Source organism: Rhinolophus sinicus, chromosome 17, assembly GCF_057876585.1.
Source record: "Rhinolophus sinicus isolate RSI-liver-muscle chromosome 17, RSI-T2T, whole genome shotgun sequence".
Classification (NCBI taxonomy): domain Eukaryota; kingdom Metazoa; phylum Chordata; class Mammalia; order Chiroptera; family Rhinolophidae; genus Rhinolophus; species Rhinolophus sinicus.
The window spans coordinates 155,218,265-155,236,921 of record NC_142517.1 but is presented as its reverse complement, the minus strand read 5'-3'; the positions used below and the strand labels follow the sequence as shown (position 1 = coordinate 155,236,921).

Genomic DNA, 18,657 nt, shown 5'->3' with positions numbered 1-18,657 from the left:
CTGACAAATATGATGAAATAATATGAAAAAGCTTCCCAGAGGAAGACTTTGAGAGCTGATAGTGCATCAGGCTTGCTAACAATAGAAAGAACCTGTGGGTCTGTCCCTGGCTCACACGGAGGAACCACTGTCCTCGGTAACAGAAGGAGCCTGGGCAGAAAGAAGCTCTAGGCACACCACTGACCAAAGAAGGCCAAAGATGGCCCTTCCCTAATTCCTTGGGTTGCTTAAATCCATGTGTTGTACTCCAACTAATGGGAGATGGCCTGGAGGTAACCCAACATTTGGCTGGCGATGGGTTTCCCTCCAGGTGGGCTGGAGAAAGTTGGCAGAGATTCAATTTAGTTCATAAAATTTTGTTTAATGTAAATTTTTCCTTAAATTTATAGCAGCTATACAACATGAATTAAGATATAATCTCTGCCTTCAGACAAATATGGTGTCTAGACAAGTATGATGTGATAAACGGAGAAGAATGTCATAGCTTAAGAAAAGCACACTGAAAAATATCAAACACCAAAAATGATGACTTAACGTTTTGATAATATTTGAGTTTTAAAGAGTAATCTGCTCTTTTTATTCTATTCACCCTATAGTCTTCTTGCCCACAATAGTAATGGGAGCTAAGGAGACAGGAAATTTTGTTGCAACCATACATGCTCTTTGTAATTTGGAAATTTGTAGTAACTCAGAGCACAGACAAAAAGAACTCACCTGTTCTGAATCACATCATGCTATTTAAGGGTATAAAAAGTTCACTTCTTTGAATAAGATTCTAAAGTTGGACCAGCATTTTATTTGTATCTTTCACACTGGAGAACCATACAATTTTCACATCTAACTTATGACTGCAAGCCCTAAAGCAAGGGATAAAAATAAGAGGAAAAGACTGGAAAGAAAATTCACCAAAGACATTTGTGTAATGCCATAAAAAAAGAAAATATGCAAATTGTATTTTTGCATTGAAAAATGTCGTAAATTGCACAGAGCACATATTGACTCCTTTATAGTGTGATCGGGATTAAATTTAGGCCCCCATAGATGAAAGAGATTGAAATGAAGCTGATAGAGGGAGACTAAAGAAAGGAAAGTATGGGAAGGAGTGAATTCTTAGAAATACAAAATTGATTTGTCTCCTTTGTGTCCTAGAATATGAATACTTCTACCCCATCAAGGCCAGGTCTGGGATCATGGAACAAGAGCAGAAAATTTCAGGCGACATTAAGTTTATGAGAGTAATTAACTCCTACTGCTATTAAGCTTATTTTATACTTATTTTTATATTAATGTGCAATAATTAGCATTAAAAAAACCCTGAGACACATGATAATTTTTAAGTCATCTGATCCTAAAGACAGTTTCCCAATGCCACTGGCTGCTTTTGTTTCATTGATTTGTTGTATATTTCATCTTTATGCACAACAATTACATACTCAACCAGTCCTAAGAGATATCAGTTACCTACATTTTAAGTCACCTCCTCATGCTGTTTGCTCTTGTCATTGTTACAAGATAGAATAAAAAATTGAGCTTAAACCAGGGTAAAGGATCTAAAAAGTTGCACGTATGCTTATATGCTATATAGTCTATATATAAACACATATTTTATAAGCTAGGTCCGTGGTTTTGGCTGAAGAGAATCTCCAGTTTTTTTCCTGCAAGAAGTAAGTTAATAACTAAACAAGGGTAGTGTTTGGCTGTATTAGAGTCATTTAGCGAGTAAGCATTTTCATAACCAGTAGACAAACAAAAAACTGGTTGTCTTGGTTACACATGATGCATATAAGAATCGGCCTGTTTTCCTTGTGTGGCTTTTTACATTCTGAATCATAATTACGTTAAGAACAAGTAATCATAAATGGCAGGTACAAATCAGTAATGGTGTGAGTGTGATTCATTTTCACGTGTACCTTGCATCAGCAAGAATCTTTAAAGGAACTTTAGAGTCAGAAACATAACTGAATTTATCACTAACTTAACTCTATTTTTAATTTTATAATGAGTGGGGAATTAGACAGGTTTGCTTATTTATTCAGTGTACAACAGGAAATATAAAACAATATTTGCACAACTTTGGTCTCTTAAGTAGATACATATCTCAGGTGTTTCAGTACTACACAAAGAAAAGTTCTAATTTCTCTCAGAAGGAAAACTTTTGTCTCGTATGTATGTAAAATAGTTGTACAAGTATAGTCATTTATTATGTCTTTTTTGTTGAAATGAATGTTACTTTCTCTTAATGAAAAGAATGATTAACATTACACATTTCCTTACTGAGAAAAATAACAATTATGAAGAAATCTTTAAGTACAGCTACAAAATAAAGTAACACAATTTCTTATAATTGTACCAGTCCAGTCCTGGGACTAGTGGATGGAATTTAGACTTCTTGTTAATAGAAGTCCTGCAAACCCCTATTTTATGGGGCAGTTGAAAAGGACGAGGCCTCTCTCCAATTAAGATCAATACTTTGTTAATAAATCAATGCAAATAGAGACCTCTCTGAAAAAAAACTTTTTTATAAACTTTAAGCTTACCACATAGTAAAAGAGTGGGGTTTGTCCAGTAAGAAAGGGACAGGTATAGAACTCATCTGAGGCACTAAATTCAGATTATACAATAAAAGTTCAATTACATATTTAACATAATAGGAAGTTGGAAAAGAATAAACCTCATTTGTTTCCATTATGTCTGACCAAAGCTTCCTTTATTTAACTATCTTATGTAAAGGCAATCATAGATATTTAATAAAAATACATTTGAATGAGTGTGGGACAGAAATGAAAAAAGCTGGTGAGGGACCTGTCCTTTATTTGTCTGTCATGGGCCATGGCCTTTTCTTGGATGTAAAATGCTATGAGTTAGTATTTATATAGAAAATCAATAGCATCTTCCAGTAAGAGCCTATTATAGTGCTGTGCTAACCACCTTACATTTGTGAAAAAGATACCATTGGCTCATTTTCATTATACTATAATATTCTGAAGTGCTTTTTACAGTAGTGATTAGGAGTTTTCTCATCATTAAAAGTATTATTTTATAATATTAACCATACTGTGTGTGTGTTTTTTGACTATTAGATAATGTCTAAAAAGCTCTTTATACAGTACCTGGAACCCAATCAGTTTTAACTATACGGTAATTGATTGCTACTGTGAAGACACATAAAGGAAACCTCATTTAAAATGGAGTCAGGAAGCCCTGAAGGGGGAGTTCCCATGAACTACCACTCACCACACCTTCCAGACTCCAACAGGAAGAAGAGTTCCCTCAACAGGAAAAAGCTCATTTTACTACTTGACTAAAAAGGGAGATTTTCTCTTTGCCTAGCAACAGACTCAGCCAATGAGAAGCCATGACTCAGCCAATGGGAAGTCACTACACTTCAACCCCCGTGTTTCCTCCAGTGAACATTTTGTTTATAACAGCTCTTTCCAACTTCCCCCTTTTATGAATAAAAGATTGCTCCTCTGTTTTGTTCTCTAGACTTGTCTATGGTGTTGCTAGATCCTGCTGTCCCGAATTACAATTCTCTGCTGTTTCTGAATAAACTCATTTTACTGGTAAACAACTGGCTATTTCATTTTTTAAGGATGAAGCTATTATTTTCTTGGCTTCTTTGCAGAAGACAGATGACTTAAAATTGTTTAAAGACATCCAAAGGACTGCTTAAAAAATGACTGCAAAGAAGCCAAGTTGGAAGATTTAAATAACCATTTTAGAGTCTTGTCCTCCCCAGCACTGGCTGACACTAGCTATTACAACTCATTATGCATTTGTATTGTTCATGGTTGCATCAGAGCTCTGTTTCAACACGCATCTCTTTCAAGTGCCTAGAGTTTTCTCTCTGAGCAGAGTTATCTGAGTGCAGCCATAATCTTCGAGTTGGCCAAGGAGGACAAGTCTGAGTTCTTTAACGGAGTCACAAAATTAGTTTAACTTAAATGGAAATGTAAATAAAATTTCTCTATTATCAGGTTTTCAAATATGATAAGGCAGTGATAGCAAAGAAATAAGACTTTTCTGAAAATGAGTTTGCTTTTCTTCCCTAAATGTTTTCCCCGCCTGGAATTGTAAATGTATAATTTTGGTCAGAAACTAATATAGGCAGGCAACTGCCTGTCTTAGCCTCACCCCAAGTTAATTTCAATTTCAAAAGAGAAAATCTTTGCAGAGACTACATAGCTAGTTTTTAATATCGTGTGGTAAAGCAAATTTGAGTTTGTGCCTTCTGAGGGTCATCTTATTGAGTAGTTAGCTTAGGTAGCAGTCAATGGTGATCCAGAGATGAGAGGTGAAATGGTGGATGTTAAATCTGGAAGAGACATTGAGATGAAACACCCAGAGAGTATGAGATTCAAAAACATTACAGAGCACATCAATTTGTATTTTAAGACACTTTAAATTCTTTTCATTTCAACAGAGACATACATAGCAATGAAAATTCATTAGAAATAACATAATTCTGAACTCTGTCTCAAATTACACAGGTAAAACGGATTGCATTATTTCAATCTCAAAAAAAGCCTGCTTTGGGAAGCTAGCAATTTCCCTTTGGCCGCTCTTGGGTATATGTGAAATTCTTAAGGCTGTCTCCTAAATATTTGCTCAGTTACTCATTTCCAAAATTATCACTTAAAAAATGAACTTAGCCTTTTATATGATATACACATCCCACCCTCAAATTCAAATTTCTACCTGTTTTGACAATGTTTCATTCTTCAGTTTTCTAACAACAAATGCCTTTTAACAACAGATGCCCAGTCCCTTTAGACTGGGTCCATGTTGTCTCTCAAATTGGGAATTCACTTCTATCACTGCTCATTAGGCTTAGCTGTTTCCACAGTTAGGCATGCTTTTTCATCTGCATTTGATCTGTCCAAATTTACATCTATCAAGGCCTTCCACAGATTTCTTCTAACTCAGAACTTGTGCAACACTTGCTCTCTGAGTTACCTGTTGCACTTAAGGATATATTTGTGTACTGTGTATACGTCTCACCATGTCCAGGAAAGGAAGCAAGCTACTAAAAGGCAGGAACCTTGTTTTGTCTTTTCTTTTTAATTTTTTTTACTTCACTTTATCAATTCAATAAATATATAATGGACGTTATGCACACTAAACTTAGTGCTAAGCAATGGGAATACTGACATCCTTAAGAAGTTCCTCCATAGTCAGGAATACCACAATCATTCATTATATCCCCAATTTCTGAATCATTAGAGACAAATGAGGGGCAATAAAAGATTCATTTTTTATTATGGCTTAACTCTGAGGTTCTCATATTTTGAGGTGTACTTTACACTTAGGCTGGAGGGGCAGAGTGGGAGAGGATGGAAAGACCAGGAATTAATATTTTTATCATGACCACCGAGTGATTATGCTGCTCATCCAGGCATGAAATCCTCTGTCTTTGATAAAGACCAAATTCTAGAAATGTCACAGAATTTTTAAATTCCTTAATGGTAGCCTTAACTGTATATTTCTTTTAACCTCTGCTTTAAGCAAGATTTTATTAACATAATGATTGGTCAATCATAAGTTAAATATTTTGATTGATATTTAAATATTTGCTCTGCCCCTCTATTGATGTATGGTATTTTACCTCTCTGAGAGTCAAAAATGGGGATTAGAATACCATGTTTCCCCCAAAATAAGACCTAGCTGGACCATTAGCTCTAATGTGTCTTTTGGAGCAAAAATTAATATAAGACCCGGTCTTATTTTACTATAATATAAGACCGGGTCTTATATAATATAATGTAATATAATATAATCTAACATAATATAATATAATACCGGGTCTCATATTAATTTTTGCTCCAAAAGACACATTAGAGTTGATGGTCTGGCTAGGTCTTATTTTGGGGGAAACACGGTAGTTACCTTTCAGTATATTTGCCAAGATTATATTTAAATCTTGACATATTTATTGGCATTTATCAAGTGCCAAATAGTGTATTTTGTTTAGGTCTGGATATTAATTTTCATTAATATATTTTTATTAAATGCATAAATAGTGCATATTGTGAATAATGTGGATAAATAATAACTATAAATAAATAGTAACTGTATAATACTAAATAGTAAATATATAATATTTACTATTTTTACACTAATTATTAATTATGACAACCTTAACCCAATATTAAAATAACTGAAAATATTATATTCCTTAAGTAATTTAAAAATAGTTCCTGGTAATGAGCTAATGTACTGTGTTCTTTACTAAAACTGCGGAGACATCAGCACTACTCCAGTAATTTGACTGTTCTTGGAGTAATCCTATAGATGAGCTGCATTTTATTCATCTTTGAAATAAGAATAATTATGCCTTTTCTTTGCCTTATAAGCCTGTCACAAGAATTAATTACATCTTTAAAATACAGAAAGCTCTTTACCACCTTACAAGTAAATATAACAAATGTAAAACATATTATTACTATCACATTAGGAAAAGATTTCCTCTTTCTTTATGGCTTGCCGGAAGGCACCATGTATTGTAGTTTGCATTCTTAATAAAGTCACTTTTATAGATTTTGAGATCTTTTATTATAATGTTTTCTAATTTCATATTTCAAAGGAGTACTTTTATAAAAGAAAGTTACAATTGGAGTTAGCTGCAACTACTACTCTTGCTAAATAACACAGCTCTCAGAAACAATGATTCTTAGTTTCCGAGGGTATCTAAAACGTTGGTTCAACTTCTGACTCAGGGCAGGTATCATCTTTATAACTTGCTTGATAAATTGACTTTTAACCGCAATTTGATGTTCCTAGGGAATACTTCATAGCACTGCATTTTAGAAATTAGGAAATGAATAGGCAGTGGATCTCAACAAAGCCAAAAGTTGGATTATTACAAAAGGTCTTATAAAACTGACATACCTCTGGCAAGACTGCAAATAATAAAAGACATGAATGCATTTGGAATGAAAAGTGCCACGTAATTAGACCTTTCTTAGAAACTAAACAAATAGGATATTATTACCAACTTTATGTGAATAATTTTGAAGACGTATAAATTATTAAATTAGAAATTTATGTGAAAAGATGATAAATGTATTCAAGGAGAAATGGAGAAGCCTAAGAAATTTGGTGACTTCACTAGTTAAGAACAAACTCAAGAGCCCCGGCCTCTGTTTCCAGGAAGCCCCTAAGCGACACCCTGTCTCCCTCTCTGCAACTGAGTCTGATTAATATACTATTAAGAGCATATCAGTGCTAAAGTCTTGGATTTGTTTAAGCGATACACAAAAATGAATAAGACAGTTCTGGTAACAATAATATAAAAGAAGTGACAACAATCTAAAAGATCAAGTTTAGATCAGAATAGAGTATAAGATGATTCTAAAGGATTCTAATTTTTATTTTTTCTTAGCTAAAATTTTACTACACTTAAAAACGACTTTAATTATTGACTAAAAGTATTCAGAAAACATGCCTTGAGGAATAGCTGCTACTCAGTTCTGACTAACAGTGCTGACCAATTGAGCTACTCGTGTTTTACCCAAATAAAAAAAGAAACTGAGTTTTCAATATGAGCACTTTTCAAATTCTGAGAGAATAAAGTAATTCAGCGCTTGGAAACTAGCGTGAATAGATTCAAAGGTTTCCATTTTATATGCTTAGACTGTTTTCAGGTTCTTAGGAAATTATGGTTATGAAATATCGCTATTTTGCTTTTCTAAAACATACTACTATAGAACTTAACCCTTTGTAGGAGTGATCTGTAAACTCCTTAATTGTTCAGATTCTATTCCTGCATCAGCATATTGTTAGCTGCATACCCTTTGAAAAGAATTATGATACCTCTATGGGTAAGGTTGCCAGATAACACACAGGATACCCAGTTAAATTTGAATTTCAGATAGACAAATAATTATTTAATATAATTAAATATTGCATGGTACATACTTATGCCAAAAAATAGTCATTATTTACCTGAAATGCAAATTTAACTGGGCATCCTGTACTTTTATTTACTGAATCTGATAATCCTGTTTATACTTCTCAGTTTTATAATAAATGTAATGGATGGTTTGAGCAGATTACCTCTAAGGTCTCTCTCAGACTTAACGTTGTGTGATATGTATGTGTTAGACTTTCAGATACTAGAAAGTTAGACTAGAAGTTAGACTTTCTTTATGGAGTACAATCATTTGTTATATTTATTCATAATTCAAACCCTGCACATAGAATATACTAATTTATCACCATCTTAGTGATGAATTAAAAGTTACAAAATTACTTTCCAAATTTTCCTTCAAAGATGGGATTATGAATTCCCACAAATAAACCTATGATAATTGTAAAATAGCTAGCTTCACTGAATTGATTTGACTTTGAAGTTTAAAGAATTTTAATGCTGAAATAACTAGGCAATTTATTGTCTTTGTTTGTTTGTTTTATTTTTTATTTTTTTGCTAGACTTATGTCGCCAACTTCCATTGAAGCACAGAACTCACAAATGGAAGAACTATATTTCAAAACTACCATTAACATGTTCCACCAACTTCTTAAATTCCTCAACTTCCTGTAACATTGTGGGGGAAAAAGAGTGAGATATTTCAGAAAGAATTGGAAAGAAATTCTTGGGTGTTGAAATAGTGTTAGTAATAGCTCAGCTTGTTCTATAGCATTGACAGATTGTAAAATTTATAAACTGCATAAGAATCCAGCCTGGAGCTAGTATGAAGCAATACTTAATCCCAATCAAAATATATAGAGAGGAAAGTAGCCTTACATTTGTCAGATATAAAACTATGTTCTAGTGCTATTCTAAATAAAAGATCACTGATTATTGTAAATAGTTCCTATGCAGTTAGGGAGTTCAGAGCTTAAAACTGATATGGTTATGCAGCAGTCCCCCCTTAAACACGAGGGATACCAAGACCCCCAGTGGATGCCTGAAATTGCAGATAGAACCAAACTCTATATATACTATGTTTTTGCCTATACATAGGAGGTGTGATCAAAAGATACAATTAGGGCCGGCCCGGTGGCTCAGTCGGTTAGAGCTCCATGCTCCTAACTCCGAAGGCTGCTGGTTCGATTCCCACTTGGGCCAGTGGGCTCTCAACCACAAGGTTGCCAGTTCAATTCCTCGACTCCCGCAAGGGATGGTGGGCAGTGCCCCCTGCAACTAAGATTGAACACGGCACCTTAAGCTGAGCTGCCGCTGAGCTGCCGCTGAGCTGCCGCTGAGCTGCCGCTGAGCTGCCGCTGAGCTGCCGCTGAGCTCCCAGATGGCTCAGTTGGTTGGAGCGTGTCCTCTCAACCACAAGGTTGCCGGTCTGACTCCCTCAAGGGAGTCCTGTGCCCCCTGCAACTAGCAACGGCAACTGAACCTGGAGCTGAGCTGCGCCCTCCACAACTAAGACTGAAAGAACAACAACTTGACTTGGAGAAAAGTCCTGGAAGTGCACACTGTTCCCCAATAAAGTCCTATTAAAAAAAAAAAAAGATACAATTAATGTGTATATAAAAAATATTTATTACAGTAAAAGACACATTGTCATTAATCCCCCTCAAAATACTCCCCCTCACTTTGAACACAGTTATTCCACCATTCTTGCCACTTTTTGAAGCAGTTCTGGAAGTCCTTTTTCCTGAGTGTCTTTACGTCATCCTCCACCATGACAAACGCTCCATGTCATATCGCTTCTGGTACAGCAATTCTTTCAAATAAAAACATTACAGTGTGTCCTCATCCACCTTATTCACTGAATCTGGGCCCATGTGATTTCTGACTCTTCCCCAAAGTCAAAATGTCCATGAAAGGAAAACATTTTGATTCAATTCAGGACATGAAGGTAGCCACAACGCACAACTAAAGACACTCACAAAAGAGGACTTACAGAACTGCTGCAGAAGCGTCAAGAACAATGGGATAAGTGTGTTGGAAGTGAGGGGGTGTATTTTGAGGGGCATTAATGCAATGTGTCTTTAACTGTGATAATTTTTTTAAAAATTTAAGCATTCATTATATTTTTTGATCATACCTCATACAAACCTTTTCACCTAAAGAAAGCACTATACATTTTTTCTTTGGCATATCCGAATTGCCAGCATCACTACTCTTGTACTTTGGGTCCATTATTAAGTAAAATAAGGGTTACTTGAACACAAGCACTGCCATATTGTGACTCTCGGATAACCCTAGAGAGCTACTACATGACTAATGGACAGGGCGGGTATATAGCCTCCAGTGGATACACTGGACAAAGAGATGATTCAGGTCAGGGGTGCAATGGAGCGGGACTCATGAGATTTCACCACACAACTCATAACGTTGCTTAATTGAAAACTTATGAATTCTTTCTAGAATTTTCCATTTAATATTTTCTAAGTGTAGTTGACCATGAGTAACTGAAATTGCAGAAAGCAAAACCGTGGGTAAGGGGGGGACTACCTGTATACCTAAGGTAGGCCAATTAATGGGGGGCAACACGCCACTCCAATAACCCGACATAAGTTTATTTCTTGCTTATGCAGAATCTGTTTTAGGTCCTGGGGCTCTCCAGGACAGCTGTGCTCCAGGTTAATAGTTTAGCATTCTAGGACCCATCTTAATACATACTTCCATGATTTCAATAGCAAGGGAAGAGAGCATAGTCGAGCGTTGACCCTCAAATGAATCCACCAGGAAATAAAACATATCACATCTGTTCACCTTTACCTACCAAAACAAGTTACATCGCCATACCTAATTTCAGGAGAGTGTAAAGTGTAATCCTTCTCTACGCCTAAAACCAGAAGGACAACAGGAAAAATTGATGAGTACTGAAAATGCTTTTCAGCAGTATGACATATTATGAAAACGTGTTATGTTTCAGATTAGACTAATGGAGTCAATAATATTACTACTATGTCATAAAGGTGAAACTAAAGTTTAATCTTGATCTTGTGATTGAAAGTTACAGACCTTAAGTAGTTTCACTGTTACTCAATGTTTGCATTATTGTCTGTGCAAGCAACTATTCATTTAGAGGCATAACTGATTCATGAAATTATTTAACCTGAGTTGTTTAAAGATTAAAAGTCAGATACATTTAAATGAATTGATTTGATTAACATTAATATTGGACAAAATATTAAAACCACTTTTTTCAGATGGTTCCAATATCATAACCTAAATAAACACCACTTGTTTCTTGTCATATGTAAAGATACACTGAACGGATACATTATACACAGGAAGGAATAAATACTAATGATTGCCCATAATAGACAAGTAGCATATTACTAGGTATTTAATATGTTACTTAGTTTCAGCAATCTTCTTGGTTGCTACAATAATGCATAAATAACTAAAGGAGTATTTACTCACGCTTTGGTTCTAAATATCAATTAAATTTTTACCACCTACCAGATGTTATCCTATCAGTGGGGTGAAGTGGTTAACACAGATTTGTCACTTGATGCTAATACCACAGTAGAGGCCTCCTGCAGGCTGCTTTTTTACTTAACCTCTCTACAACAGCTTGTTGAAATATTTTTATTTTTAAACTGTAGTTTAAAATCAATTTCATAATTCCAAGCTATTTTTCTGAAAGCAAGCTTTTGGACTTGTCAAAATCGTCTTGCCCCTTACAACAATTGGCACTTACAATAATATAAAGATATCAAACACACCTGTTTGCCAGGTGTAAAGAATCATCTAAAGAGCAGGCATGCACGTGGGAACTAAAACTTACAGACAGGCATGCAGCTGTGTCTATATGATTCCTTTAGTCTTAATTTCCAAGAGGTGAATAAAATCTATAATTTCATTCTTAGTTTATAGAGGCCCTCAGACACATTGTTGTCCAGTCCTCACGTCACAGGAAGAAAATAAATAAGTAAATAAATAAATTAATTAAGCAAGCAAGCCTCTAAACACAGGGCAAGCTTAAACATGCCACCGATTAGAAAGATCAGTGTCACAGGTACGCTTCTAACAGACTAGCAATCTGAGAAGTCAGGTTGAAAAGCAAAAAAAAAAACACCCTGGAGTGAAAGGTCAGACCACAGGGAGGGCAAGCTGCAGACCCCGTTCTGCAAGTTTCTCCCCGCATTTCCATTTCCGCGGCTGACACCGGGATCCTCCCCTCCTGTCCTCGCAGGGCAGGTACCCTCCCTTCTTCCCCACCTGTCCTACTGGGGAGCGCCGCGCTTTCCTAAGCGACACCCTAGCGGTGGGAATGGGAACACTCCGCCTGGGAGCTTCCCCAGCCGGACCCCTCTTAAGACCCGAAGCCCTGGGGGAAGGAAATTCCAACTCGGTCCTCGTCCATCCCCGCCCCGTTTCTCTCTCCGGCTGGCTGCCCCTCTCGCTCCGATGCCACCGAGTCTCATCGCCACTTCTGGGTGGCAGTCCAGCGGAGGTGGCGGCGAGCTCCGGGGCTCTGGGCAGGGATATGGGGCAGGGTGAGTGAACCGGTTTGGGGAGAGGCCCCGGAGCGCCCAGCGAGCGCCCGGCACCCGGCCCGCGGGGCAGGGGGCGGCGCTGCCGTGGCCCGGCCTGCGCGGGGCTGAGCCTTCGGAGGCTGCCGCTTTCTCCTCCCTTCAAGTCCTGGCTTGAGAGCCCAACTGCGAGCGCGTGGCCCTGGGGGAGGGAAGAGTGGGGAAGGAAGCCGCGGGAGAGAACAGGCGAGCCACTGTCTCCTGAAAAGAAAGTATGAGCCCTGGGTGGGAAAAAAGAAACGAGCCCTCCCAACTTTCCTTCGCGAAAAGTTTTCCCAGGGCGTTTTGTTTGTAAGCCCGGGGGTGCGCTGCAGGCGTGGCGGCCGTGCCTGTATGCCTTGCCCCTTGCCCCGCTCCTCCTCCTACCACCCAGGGCAGCGCCTCTGCCTCCCGGAGAGGCGCCAAATGGCTACCTAGTCAGCCCCACGGGGCGGGGGCTGCAGCGCCGCCTCCTACCGCCGCAGCGCCCGGCGCCCGCGGGCTGGGAGCCGGGGACCGCAGGTGGAAGCGCACTCGGTAGGCGGGCGGACTCGGGGCTAGGGTGGCTCGGGCGGTCTCTTGACGCGCGGCCAGCCCCCCTAAGGCCTCGAGAAGGCGCGCGTCCCGCCCTGACCGGCTGGCCTCTCCCACTCCAGCAGTGACGCGCCGCCTGGGAGCTGGAGCCCGCGCAGCGGTCCGCAGGGCGATGGACGGCCGAGCCACGAACGCGCAGGACACCCCGGCGGCGACAACGCCGCCCGCCGCCCCAGTCGGGTAAGCCGAGGGTGCCGTGCTGCGGTTCGTCGGGGAGGGCGAGGGCAGCGAGGCCTCTACCCGTTTTACCTGGCTGGCAACTCACTGCCCTGCCAGCGGCCTCTCTGGCTAACAGACACGCGGCCGAGGAGGCTGCTTCCTCCAGCCTCCTCCGAGACCGCCAGGGTGGGGGCTTGGTAGTTTTTCATTGTTTTCCTACTGGGGCTGCTCTGAGCTGCCGAAGAGCAGCTGAATGCCAGGAATTGGGTGAGGAGTCCGGGAGCAGAAATTGTAACAAAGGGCTCCTTGTTGGGGCCCTGGAAGAGCGGCGGGTGATACCTGTAAGTGAGCTCCTGGGAAGGGGAAAAAAAGTTTCCTTAGTCGAGGGCTGAGGCCAGGCAGGTGAGTAACGTCAAGGTGACTAAGGAAGGGGCTTTCTGCGAGCGGGTGGAGGGCGACGGGAGAATGTGCCAGCTGTCAGCCCGCCTGACAGTTCCAGGACCGGGCGGGGTGCGCGCCTCTGATTGGGGGTGTGTGTGCCTGTGACCAATTGCTGGTGCCAAAGCCTAGCGCGAAGTCAGACTGCAAACAACCATTATTTCCTTTGTATCCTCACGTGTTTGAGGAGAGATTGGAGGGGAAGGGGCTGTCACATGGTGAGTTAATATTAAATGAAGCATGTCTTCCTGCCAGGTATGCTAATATCACCTTGCTAAGCCATTGGGTAAACAGTAATGAGAACAGGTAGTTCTGCAAGAGATGGGGGGAGCCTGAAAATAACCTTCGTCTTGGTTAACAGGGAAAGCTTAGCATGGGTGCTAGTTTAGCTTCTGAAGTGGGAAACCCCTTTGATATAGTATAACTATTTCCTAGGAGTGTTCCCCCAACTCAGTGTCTTTTCTGAAAATCTGATCTCAGAAAAGCCCTAAAGAGAATAGAAACATTCCAGAAATTAAACGTTAAGGAAAAGTCGACTTTGTAACTAATGAATGGGAGCTGTACAGTTTTCCTGATTTAAGAGTAGAGAAGTCATTTTTCCCTGGAACATGACAGGCGTTTCCTTAGAAGCAAGTCACAGCATGTTTATTCATCAGAGACCATGCGAACATTGGCAGTTGTCTAGGGGAAACATGGAAAAGTCTCAAAGCAACATGACTAATATAAAAGATATGTAGTATAATGGGTACATAGAGGAAACTTTGTAGTGTATGAATTAATTCTTTCATTTTGTTACAAATACTGTAGTTATCTTCTCCCCTCTGCAATAGCCCTATTTCTATTGATTTCCGTTGCTATTCTTTCCCCCAGTTCTTTCATTGTTTAGATATTATCTTTAATTCTTCCTTACATTCTCAAATTAGTTTGTATGAGTAAAGAAATACATTGGTAGAAAGATTAATCATAAGAGCATGAGCCTTTAAATGGAGCTGCAGAGTTGTGTACATTGAAGATGAGACAGCTTTCAGGAATACTGAAATGTATTGGGTCCTACAAAAGAAGGTAGAACTAAATAGGTTGATTTGAAAATTGACTAGGTCAAAATACTAAAAAACAAAACAAAACAAAACAATGAACCAAGCATGTGCACATACACAAGATACACCTATGGGTGTTCATTCAGAAATCAGTTAATCCTTTTGAGTAAAATAGCCAGGTGAGACCAGATAGCTCTGAGATGAAGGTATGGTAAGCACTTTCTAGTGACAAGCACAACTATAGTTAAGATAATTCAGATTTTACTTTTGAGAATTTAAAGATTACACTAGTAAGTTTCTTTGCTTCAAAAGAATGTACAAAACAAAATTGCTTTATCTAATTTCTCAAATATGAAGAAAATATTTTTAAGGAATTTTGCCCTCCCCTTTCAAATTTAAGAAGGGACATCTGGCATAATACTTCAACATCTTATCTAAAAAACCTACTGTATCGTTTTACTTTACATTCTACTCAGAGAAGTTAATATTTGAAAAGCGTAAGCCAAAAAAAATCACTTCTCTACTTTATCTGTCTTCTTTTACTTGTCTGTCTTGTCCCTTAGTGTATTCCAAGTGCCTATTACATAATATTTATTGAATAGTCACTATTGCTTTTGTTCTTTTTCTCAAAAATCCAGAACAGTAAAAAGGTTTTAATTGTGAAAAAATGATCCTAGATGCAGGTATTTGGGAGGTGGCAGGAAGCAATCTGAATAGAATCAATCAACATGTTATAATAAATTGTTAGGTTTGGGAAGTAAAATCCTTACTATGAAAGTATCTAAATCATTACTCACTAGTCTAATAGCCTATGAGGCCTACTTTCATCCTTGTCCTTGTATATTACTGCTCTAAAGAATCCCTGTAATTTTCCAAGTCTTACATTGTTGTAACAGGTCATTTTAAAGAAATTTAGTGAAACTCCCTATTGTACAAATGACAGTCTGGAGCCCAGAGACATTGATTTTGCTGAAGTCCCATAGCAAATTAGGGGCAAAACCTGAAGGAAAACCTAGGACTAGTTCATTGTATTAATTGCTTTTAATCCTGTTCTAACCACAATATGATACATTTAAATTTCAGAGTCCTCTTGGGTACCTTAGCTTTAGAGCTAAGTGCTTGTGTTTTTTACTTACCCATTCAGATATGCTAAAAACAAACAAACAAACAAAAAACACACACACGCAAAAAAAAACTCCAAAACCTCTGAAATTTAAATGTTAACAGTGTAGTTGACCTTGCTTTGAGGGACCTTAATGTTTTGATTCAACAATTTTCAGGAATGGTCAGGAGAAAAAAGCCTACTACTTCATAATTTTGGAGGGATGGAGTTAATTGAAAGTGTAATAAAAATTAAGGAATGATTTAGCAGCTGTTTTCTTAAGCTTTTATTTGGATGCCTTATTGGTTCTAAAGTTCACTGATTGTATAAAGGGAGTGCTTGGTAGCTAAAATTTATTGACTACTTGGAAGTTGAATGCCTTAGCTGAGGTTTCAACGTGAAAATTACTTGGAGATCTTTAATACAAATACCTATGCTATCACATGCCCTGCCTATTCTGATTTTACCTGACATGGGACAAGGGCATGGAGAGTTTTAAAGTGCTGCTCAGGTGATTCTAATATGCAACCACATCAGAGAACCTTTGATTACATAGATATCAACAGGTGAGATGGAGGTGAAGCCATAAGTGGAATGGAGGCTACTATTAATCATTTTTAGGGAACTCAAGATCCTAACTTCCAGTGTTATTTTGACTTTTTAAATTAAAGATCCTTTGATGTGCTTTGCAGTATTATTATTTTAAAAATATTTTTTGCTACTCCTTTCTGAGGAAGTATATTAACTCTGTGATACAATCGTGGAAACTGAGGCTGAAAGAACGTAATTAAAATACTCAAGGCCACACAACTCTAAGGGATGAAAGAGTAATAGAAACTAGGCCTATTGTCACCCAGTGTGTTTGGTACCAGGGATTATACGAATAGCTGAAGAATGTTTTCATTTAAAGTGGCTTTACAAATGCCTTGATTTTATAAATGACTTCATTTAAAAAAAAATCCTGTTTATATTTTTGAAAAAACTCCTACAGATTTCTAACACATATGAAGAGACCCCATACCTAGCATTTAAAAGGAACTTCAATATTTAGTTTATTTCTTCAAGATAATATTTAACATTTTCATGCATTTGGGATGATTTAATAAGTCATAGTAAACTGAAAGCCTTCTTTTGTCATATGACAGTCTATATTCATTTCTGCTATTAGGCAGCTATTAAAGTTATTTATAGTGTAATTTCAAAAAATGTTAATTACCTAATAAGAAAAATAAACTTGTTAAGATGCTGAACTTTTTGTTCAAAGTTTGATTTTCTCTGAGTGTGTTAGAGGGCAATTGAATAACATTATGACCTTACTTTATTGTTGAAATGCCAAGTTTATTTATATAATAATAAATGCCAAGATTCATGTTATTGATACAACTGCTTTCATTTAATTATTAGTCAAAACTTGTGAGTCCTTATTTTGTGTAAAATGTGCTTTTCTAGGTACTCGAAGATTGGCTTCTGATCTTGAGAGCTTTATTAAAATTATCTGTAACTATGCAGGAAAAAAAACTAAGGGATGTGATATTAGTGTAGAAATGGGACTTTGACGCTAACTTCAAAACATTATGATTATGCTTAGAATTTAAAATGCAATAGTCTACTTCACTGGTAAGCAAACTATGACCAGAAGGTCGAAATGGGCCCTCTACCTGCTTTTTTTTTTTTTTTTCCCCAATTTTTTTTCTGTGGTAAATAAACATAATGTAAAATTTACCATCTTAACCATTTTTAAATGTACAGTAGAGTAGTATTAAGTACATTTATATTATTATGCAACTATAACCACCATCTATCTCCAGAACACTTTTCATCTTGCAAAACTGAAACTCTGTACCCATTAAACATAACTTCCCTTCTCCTCTATCCCCAACCCCCGGAAATCAGGATTCTACTTTCTGTCTCTGTGATTTCGACCACTCTAGGTACCTCAGATAAATGGAATCAAATAGCCTTTGTCTTTTTGTGACTGGCTTATTTTACTTAGCATAATGTCCTCAAGGTTCATCCATGTTGTATCATATATCAAAATTTCCTTCCGTTTTAAGGCTGAACAATAATATTTTATTGCATGAATATATCACATTTTGCTTATCCATTTGACTGTCAGTGGACACGAGTTGCTTCCGTATTTTGGCTATTGTGAAGAATGCTGTTAGAAACATGAGTGTACAAATATCTCTTTGAGAACTTGCTTTCAATTCTTTTGGGTATATAGCAAGAAGTGGAATTGCCGGATCATATGGTTGTTCTATTTTTAATTTTTTGAGGATCGCCGTACTGTTTTCCACAGCAGCTGGACTGTTTTACAGTCCTAAGAACAATGCACAAGGGTTACAATTTTTACACATCCTCACCAACCCTTGTTATTTCTGTTTTTTTCTTTTTTTCTTTTTTTGATAGTAGCCATCCTAATGAGTGTGAGGTGGGATCTCATTGTAGTTTTGATTTTCACTTCCTTAATGATTAGTGATGTTGAGCATCATTTCATGTCCTTATTGTCCATTCATATATCTCCTTTTGAGAAATGTCTATTGAAGTTCTTTGCCTATTTTTCAATCGAGTTGTTAGCTTTTTTGGTTGTTGAATTTCAGGAGTTCTTCATATATTCTGGATATTAATCTCTTATCCTCTACTGCTTTTGCAAAGAGTTTTATTGGCACGTAGCTATAACTGCTCATTTGCATGTTGTCTAAGGCTGCTTTCACATTATAATTAAGTAGGCTAGACAGAGAATATATGGCCTACAAAGCTGAAAATATTTGCCCTCTGCCCATGTACAGAAAAAGTTGGCTGACCGCCTGGCCTAACTTATGAAATTGGTAAATGAAGTAGTGTTTATTTAATTCAAATGTATTTATTGGGGGGGGGGGGCGTCTACGTATTGAACTTAAA

The 18,657-nt window shown here is 37.8% G+C and overlaps 1 protein-coding gene across 1 annotated transcript in view; it reads left to right on the top strand.

The window, feature by feature from the left end:
- Positions 1–12,665: 12,665 nt before the first annotated feature.
- Positions 12,666–18,657, top strand: part of COBLL1 (cordon-bleu WH2 repeat protein like 1) — a 151,326-nt gene continuing 145,334 nt past the window's right edge. Inside the window, exons 1-2 of the mRNA XM_074337187.2 lie at positions 12,666–12,963; positions 13,083–13,200. Coding sequence (XP_074193288.2) covers positions 13,133–13,200 — 68 coding nt within the window. The 5' untranslated portion in view covers positions 12,666–12,963; positions 13,083–13,132. The remainder of the gene's footprint in view (positions 12,964–13,082; positions 13,201–18,657) is intronic.